Source organism: Nematolebias whitei, chromosome 11, assembly GCF_014905685.2.
Source record: "Nematolebias whitei isolate Nwh7 chromosome 11, NemWhi1, whole genome shotgun sequence".
NCBI classification, from domain to species: Eukaryota; Metazoa; Chordata; class Actinopteri; order Cyprinodontiformes; family Rivulidae; genus Nematolebias; species Nematolebias whitei.
Genome location: NC_056508.1, coordinates 17,734,653 through 17,742,797, shown reverse-complemented (window position 1 = coordinate 17,742,797; position 8,145 = coordinate 17,734,653). Strand labels below are relative to the sequence as shown.

The 8,145-nt window shown below is 41.6% G+C and overlaps 2 protein-coding genes across 2 annotated transcripts in view; one reads left to right on the top strand and one right to left on the bottom strand.

The window, feature by feature from the left end:
* Positions 1 to 2,870: 2,870 nt before the first annotated feature.
* On the bottom strand, positions 2,871 to 5,993 carry ogg1 (8-oxoguanine DNA glycosylase). The gene is made up of 7 exons (XM_037683952.1): positions 5,791 to 5,993; positions 5,350 to 5,711; positions 5,073 to 5,252; positions 3,594 to 3,772; positions 3,352 to 3,499; positions 3,223 to 3,272; positions 2,871 to 3,139 (listed from the first exon to the last, which is right to left on the bottom strand). The coding sequence occupies exons 1-7, from the start codon at positions 5,898 to 5,900 to the stop codon at positions 2,939 to 2,941; spliced, it is 1,230 nt and encodes a 409-aa protein (XP_037539880.1). The 5' UTR covers positions 5,901 to 5,993; the 3' UTR covers positions 2,871 to 2,938.
* A 513-nt stretch (positions 5,994 to 6,506) lies between these two features.
* The window catches only part of qars1 (glutaminyl-tRNA synthetase 1), an 8,527-nt gene continuing 6,888 nt past the window's right edge, over positions 6,507 to 8,145 (top strand). Inside the window, exons 1-6 of the mRNA XM_037683951.1 lie at positions 6,507 to 6,700; positions 6,955 to 7,105; positions 7,243 to 7,352; positions 7,443 to 7,518; positions 7,602 to 7,666; positions 7,752 to 7,805. Of these exons, the coding sequence (XP_037539879.1) occupies positions 6,590 to 6,700; positions 6,955 to 7,105; positions 7,243 to 7,352; positions 7,443 to 7,518; positions 7,602 to 7,666; positions 7,752 to 7,805 (567 nt within the window). The 5' untranslated portion in view covers positions 6,507 to 6,589. The remainder of the gene's footprint in view (positions 6,701 to 6,954; positions 7,106 to 7,242; positions 7,353 to 7,442; positions 7,519 to 7,601; positions 7,667 to 7,751; positions 7,806 to 8,145) is intronic.

The following is an 8,145-nucleotide window of genomic DNA, read 5'->3' as shown; positions in this document are numbered from 1 at the left end:
TAAAATAAACTACTACTTACTACTTGTACTACTATTCCTACTTCATAGTTTTTCACTTATCGTGGGTCTTCAGTGTACGGATCCCCCGCGATAATCAATGGACTGCTGGACACTTATTACACTTTTTGGTTGGCTACCACAGAACCCCCTCATCCAAACTCTCTTCTTCCTGACACAAAGGAAGAACTTCTTCATTATTGCAGACGTTCCAAAGGTGGAGCCTCACAATGCTTACTTGTAAAGATGCTCTTATTAGAGGAAGGTCTTTTCAGCTGAAACAAGCCCAAGGGTTGAAACTCAGCTCTTACGTAACGCACAGGCCACTTTTGTTTCACTCTGCTTTGTGTGTTTGTTATTATTCTTGTTTCTACCTCCTGCAGATCCCCTCCCCCAACCTCGTTCTCTTTTTTTAAATTTTCTATTTCTTCTATTTTGGTATCTCGCTCTTCTCCTCCACGGTGGCTCTGCCCTGAAGCTGGGCCTCAGCTTCCGTTTAGCTCATCTGGGATGAAAGCTGACTCACATGTTCGTTAGCTCACATGGCTGCACCCTGGTCCACAAATAAAACACTCCTATGGATGGAAGACACACACATACAGAGCATGAACAAAATGCATGAGTTCACATGTCAGGATGTTTTTTTTTTTTCTAGATTAGGGTTTGATGGCCTTGTGTGCTGCTGCCACATTTTGAAAAAGAATTATTTCAGTAGATTCAAAACAAACACAAAAACCTGCTCAGTCGTTCCTTTAAAAGGAACAGCAGTGCGTCAACACTCCTCGGAGATGTGGCCATGTTGTGACCAGAGACGGTCACGGCAGTCTCAAGCACCCACAGCAGATAGCTGCAATCCCTGCTATAAAAAGATCAGCTGACACAGGCAGCCAGGGCCTATAGATAAACGCACAGTCACTTTGACACTTCACAACCACGCAGTCCAACTGCTGTTGATGATCCAACAAACAATAAGAGCTACGATGCAGGGGAACGCAATGCTTTGGCTTCTTCTGACCATTTAAAACGTGAGCTCTACTGACGTGAAGTGTTGGTACACTGGAAAACATGAGCACAAAGACTTGATGAGAAACAATCGGTCCAAATGACCCACTGCTGTCCAGTGCTGGTTGCTTTTGTAAATGCTGCCACCTAGAGGCCAGTTTAAGAAACGATTAGTAATTGATGTAGCTTGTAGGTTTAAATTTGTCATACGCAGGTCAACACAAGGTCAACAATGCAATGAAATGTTCAGGACGAACAACAAGAAATACCAAAGCATGCAACAAAATACAAATTGGGACAGCTGTGGCTGAGTGGTTAGAGCAGTCGTCCTCCAATGCGAGAGTTGGGGGCTCGATTCCACCAGCAGTTATGCTGAAGTGTCCCTGGGCAACACTGAACCTGATGTGATAAAGCACTAATTAAGCTTTGTAGAGATCTAGTAGAGTGCTGTATGAATGGGTAAATGAGGACACAGATTGTAGTCTAAAGCGCTTTGAGTGTCTTGATAAAATAGAAAGGCGCTATATACCATACCATTTTATTTATAGAGCACTTAAAACAGCTACAAGGCCAATCAAAGTGCTGTACAGACAAAACAACAGACAACACACAAAACAATATAAAAAATAAAGTAAATAAAAAATATAGACATAAAAACGATGCAGATAATGACGACAAACCAGTGTGGAGCGTACAGGTTCAAAACACAGATCATCTGGTGTTGAAAGCTACTGAATAGTAGTGGGTTTTTAAACGGGATTTGAAAACCGAGAGGGAGGGGGGCTGTCTGCCTAGCAGAGGTAACTCGTTCCAAAGTCTTGGTCCTGCTACAGAGAAGGCCCTGTCCCCTCTGCGCTTAAGATGAGTTCCTGGAACTGTGAGGAGCAACTGGTCCACTGACCTCAGGGAACGTGGTGGGACATACGGTTGTAGCAGATCATAGAGATTTGGGTGGGGGGGGGGGGGGGGGGACTGTTCAGCGATTTGTAGACATACAGGAGTATTTTGAACTGGATTCAAAGGTGAACCGGTAACCAGTGCAGTGAGGCCAAAACTGGTGTAATGTGCTCTCTTTTGCCTGTACTGGTTAAAAATCAGGCTGCTGCATTCTAGACCAGTTATATAAGTACAGTCCAGTATATAAGTACAGTCCATTTACAAAAACAAGGCGTCAAAAGTGAAAAATAAATACATCTACAGCATCATGGTACTGTTAGCACCATGGTCCTATTAGCAGCGTGGTACTGTTAGCAGTGTGGTTCTGTTAGCAGCATGGTACTGTTAGCATCATGGTCCTATTAGCAGCATGGTTCTGTTAGCAGCATGGTACTGTTAACATCATGGTCCTATTAGCAGCATGGTACTGTTAGCAGTGTGGTTCTGTTAGCAGCATGGTACTGTTAGCATCATGGTCCTATTAGCAGCGTGGTTCTGTTAGCAGCATGGTATTGTTAGCAGCATAGTACTGTTAACATCATGGTCCTATTAGCAGCATGGTTCTGTTAGCAGCATGGTCCTATTAGCAGCGTGGTACTGTTAGCAGTGTGGTTCTGTTAGCAGCATGGTATTGTTAGCAGCATGGTACTGTTAGCAGCATGGTTCTGTTAGCAGCATGGTATTGTTAGCATCATGGTCCTATTAGCAGCATGGTACTGTTAGCAGTGTGATTCTGTTAGCGGCTGATGTAAATGACATGATAATGCTTTTCTAAGTGCAAGTAACACATAAAAAAGCATTTATTCACTTACGATAAAATAAAAAGGCTTTTTGTAGCCAACTCCTTTACGATTTGTTACGTTACAATAAACTGTAAAGTTTCAACTATTAACTGTTTTACAATAAATTTATGAACAGTGAGTCATCTAGCATTTGATTTCATTGTATTTTCAGATAGAGGTAAATTAGCAAAAAGTGTGGCGTGATCTGAAGCTTGTTTATTTTACAGCATCCTCTCTTCCTTGACACAAACTTTTGCCTTTTTCTGATATTCTGACTTAATGTTTAGTCCGTGTCCTTCAAGTTCTCTCTTTATTGTATTTTTCCTGGGCTTTTCCTCCTTTTCGTTCTCTTTCTTCAGCTGATTAAAACATGCTCCTTCTTTGAGGCTCTGGAACTTCTTGAGGTCAGCGCAGAACAACACCTAAAACAGAAAGAGACACTATGTAGTAACTTTGGACAAACTATGGACATAGTGACAGAAACTCACTGAGCGCCAACACTTACTGAATGTGCCCAGCCAGCATATGGGCCCCAAAGTTTTCTAAAGAAATCTCCTGTGGAAAAATAGTTCATTAGAAGTTGTGTTAATGGATGAAGAAAGGCTTTAACTGCTAAGAAGCTGTGTGCTCTAACCAATATCTCTGTGAAGCTTTTCTGTAAGGCTCTTTTGTCCTTTATCAGCAGCATACTTATAGTCCCGCTGAGCAATCTGCCACACGTGTGTATCCACAGGTACAGCATCTGGCTTATCCAGACACATCAAACAGACACAGTCTGCCACCTACAAGATGACAAAAAGCCTTGAATAACTACTGTTGTCACTGTACTCATTAATATAATCAATTGCAAGTTGACACATTAGCTTCCTGTTGTACCTTAGTGCCCACGCCAGGGAGAGTCCGAAGAGCATCACGGGCCTCCAGATATGAGAGTCTGCGTAAACCTTCAAGCCACTGGAGCCCGTGAGTGTCCAGAATCTGCTTTGCACTCTTCTGAAGGAACCGAGCTCTGTAACCAAAGCCAAGATCCCTGAGGCATGCCTCTACACTGCTGTCTAATGATTAGAAGAACACAGATATACCATAATTTCCGGTCTATAGAGCGCACCTGACTATAAGCCGCGCACACTACATTTAAAATAAAAACACAGTTTTGTGCATAAATAAGCCGCGTTTGAGGATAAGCTGCAGGAGTCCACATTTTAATTTCAGAAACTGTACACAGATCCTGATAGAATGTGCAGCTCTTGTTGCAGTACAAGAATCAACCACCAGATGGCGTTTCATAGACTTTAGTTTGCTTTCAACACACACACAAACAGCTGATCCTCACAGGTCTTCATGGTAACACCCTTTCCGACTCATGGCTACTCTACTAAATATGTTAACCAAACATAAAAACTAGTCTAAGAAAAACAGACTACCGGTAATCACTGGAGAGACCAGTGCTGCTACCGCTAAATGTTTTTGGTGGCAGGAAGCTCGTTAGCTCATGAAAAAACATTACTGTAAATATAATAAAAAAACACAAAACAAACATAAATTAGCTGCGTAACTGTATAAGCCGTGGCGTCCAAAGCGTGTGAAAAAAGTAGTGGCTTATAAACTGGAAATTACAGGAGTTAAAAGTAGGGGTGCACTGATTGCAGTTTTCTGGCCGATCACTGATCTCTAAAAAGTCTGACCTGCCAATACCGATTTTGTTTTATAAGCGACATTGTCAGGTGTTATAAGGTCACAGTGCACCTTGAATTTTCCAGGATTATTGTGTTGAAAAACATATCCTTGAACAATATCCTAGAAATATTACAAACTTGTTTTAACTGGCCATGAGTTAGTGCTTTGAAATATAAATGAAGTTTAGACAATTGTTGTTAAAACAAACAAACAAAAAAGCAGTAAAATCGGTAACTCATGCAAGTATCGGCCAATTTCCGATTGCCCAAAATTAAGGAAATCGGGGCCGATTTATCGGTGTACCCCAGTTAAAAAGGTTTTTGTGTAATAAAAAATGGTCAAATTATTTAAATAGCTAGTGAAAATGACACATTTTGACTTAAAAAAAATGTAGATAAAAGTTGAAGGCAGGCATTCAGATGATGGACCAGAGGGGTTTAAAACACAACATATCAGAGCACAACATTTTGTGAAAAATGAAACAGGGTAAATGACTTGTGAGTAATAAAACCTATCCCTGCCTCACTTGTCTGCAGAAGGAACAAGGTTTACCCGGCAAAGGTACAGAAAATTTATTTATGACCACCAAAAGAGCTGGTAAACCCTTTATGGTTTACAGTAACATTGTTGGCAAGGTTATAAATCGGTGCGTATGATCTGTGGGGAGGTTTACAGCACCTGCTAGTGCAGAGAGGGCAGGAAAATCATAGTAGGAGGTTTGATCCAGCCGGCAGAGTGGAGCGCCCAGAGCCTGACACAACCTCTCCACCATTCCTTGAATACGAGAAATGTGGTTGTTGGAGGTGCAAATGAAGGAAAACAGGCACTCGGTGGGGTTCTGGCGCAGAATTCGCACACCTGGAGAAATACCACGCAGCACATACAACACATCTGTCAAAAACCTTTTAACTGTTGCAAAGCAAAGATGATAAAGAGTATACAAACACACACGGACCGGTGAAAATGTCTGCAATCTTCTTGAAGTGGGGATCTGCTGCTCCCCACTCCCTGTACAGATCCTCCAGCTTCACATGTAGCTGAAAGTAGTTCCTCAGCATCATCTCTGCCTCCATCTCACTGCCCTGTTGGTCACTAACAGCCTGTGGCTCCTCTTCATCCTTCCTCTGAGTATCTTTAGATGTTCTCTCAGCTCTGTTGTCCTGAAGAGATACACCACCTCTCAGCTTCTTGTCACCTCCACTCCGACTGTCATGGTTTGTGTACAGGTAGTACCAAAGAGTGTCATCTGTTTGAGTCAGAGTCCACACTCTCCCTCCCATCACTCCTGTCCAGTGTCCTTCTGCAGTTTCTCTCCACCTGAACGCGTTAAAGCAAATAAATGCATGTTTGTTATTTGGTGCACTGAATGTTAAGAGGCCGACTAACCTTAACCCACCGGAAAGATTGTCCACAGGCAAGGGTGAGATCCAGGCATAGTTCTGACTTTGCACAAGCCAAAGATCTCCACAACTTTGCTCCTGAAGAAAAAACCACGTGCTTCGCCATTCTTGTTTTGATGCTACTTCTCTGCGACCTGATATCGTATGATAGCGTTTAAAACATTTAAGTTAAATTTGTTGCAAGTCAAAACAAAACGCCTTTCTGACTTACTAGAGTTTTAAAATCTTCAGAAATATTTTGCAATAACAGTGACAGTATGAAACAAACACGGAAAGCCATGCATTGTTTATCAACACTCAGCTTCAAAAGAATAACTTTCGCGGAGTTTTAAATTAATTCTTCACGCTGGACAACAAATACTTTACACTGCGTTAGAAAGCTCAACATAACTTAAAGAATAACTTTCAAAAATAGTTATGTTTGTGTAATAGCGCAGCGAAATTGTTAGCTAGCATTAATAAAAAGCGATTACTTTGGGAAATCTAAAATAATCGTCCAAAATGACAGATTTATTAATCTGATGCAACATTAAACCAATTCCGTAGCCCCTCCCACTCTGATGTCAACAAACATCTGATTGGTTCTGTAGTTTGAAATAGGCGGAAACTTAAAACCATTCTTACTTACGATTGGTCGACGCTGTTCCACCCGTGATTTCCTATTGGATAATGTAGCCCGTCATTCATTTTTTTTGTTTTAATGTACAGGAAGTCTCCCCTCGCTCTTTCTCTGAAGAGACGGGTCGTGGCGTGCTGGTTGTGTGTCAGTGCGGTTCAGATATATCCACTGGTCCAATGGCGGATACGTTGACACTTTTTACCTCGATAGGGCTGAGCGAGCAGAAAGCCAAAGAAACTCTGAAAAATGAAGCACTAAGTTCAGTTCTGAAAGACGCAATTACTCAGGTAGGACTTGGACAGCTACATGTGACTACCGGTAGTTGGCTGTTCCACCTTGTATCATTTTGAAAGTGCCTCTAGTTACACATTTATTAAGTTATTTTACTTTCACTTTCATTATTATTAAACTGCTTTCATGTGTGGCGGCTTATGAACTTCACATCCTGCAAACCAGCTCTGACTTCCGCTTGTTGAGTTCACTTCGCGCAGATTTTACAGGAGAAAACAAACAATCTGTCTCGTACCATGTGTTTTTAAAGGCCCAGCGTGTCAATGGCCCATCAGGAGTGGACAAAGCGATGGGCACATTGCTGTACAGCATGGCATCTCGCCTTAAAGACAACAAACGCCTGGGGTTTCTTTCAGACTGTATCGCCCAGAAACAAGTCTGCACTGAGCTGCAGCTGACAGGTAATTTCTCATCAGTTTAATTTCTACTCATGAAAACTGTGATCATAAAAAAACCACAATTTGAACAGCTTACTCGTATTGCTTTTCTTTTTTTTTTTTTGTGACAATATCTATATACAATCACTTTATATTTGCAGCTGCTTTGGACTTTGTGAAGGGTCATCCCCAAGATCCCATCTGTCAGAAAGCATTTAATGAAGCGTGTGGCGTGGGTGTAATCATAACCCCTGAGCAGATTGAGGATGCAGTAAGTGCAGGATCTCCCTCTGACGGCAAGTTTTCTCTCTGTAAACACTACTGGTTGTGGTGCGTTCAGTGACGGTGGCATGTTATGCAGGTAGAGTCTGTCATCAAGAAGCACAAGGAGCAGCTGTTGAAAGAGAGATACCGCTTCAACATGGGGCTGCTGATGAGTATGAGCTCACGTTTGCTGGTTAATTTTTATTACAGTTAATGAAGCCTAATGGGAAATCAAAACTTTGTGTGGTTTTTGCAGGTGAAGCACGTTCAGCTCTTAAATGGGCCGACGGGAAGGTGATCAAAAATGAGGTGGACATGCAGGTAGGCTTGGGGAAAAAAAAGACTAGGCTCTGATTGAACTCTTGAATTTAATACTGTGAAACAAATGTGGCTTTGGTCTTAAAAGGTTCTTCACCTCTTGGGACCCAAAACCGAAGCTGATCTGGAGAAGAAGCCGAAGGTAAAACAGCACTTACAATTCAAAAGACAGGACCACAGCTATAGAAACATTTACTTATTGTCTATGTGTTAGCCTTAATTAATAGAGACGTTAATGAGCTTTAAAAATAAAGCTTAAATATGAGTATTTAATTTCTACATCTGCAACAACCAGAATGAATTCAAAACTCGTTGCAATTCATTTTAAACTAACTTCTTGTGTTTACTGAGAAAATGAAGTTTCATCTCCATCCAATGAAAACTAGAACAAACTTTCCACGTTTTATGTCTCATTTGAACACATGAAATAACTCGTGTGTGTGTGTGTGTGTGTGTGTGTGTGTGTGTGTGTGTGTGTGTGT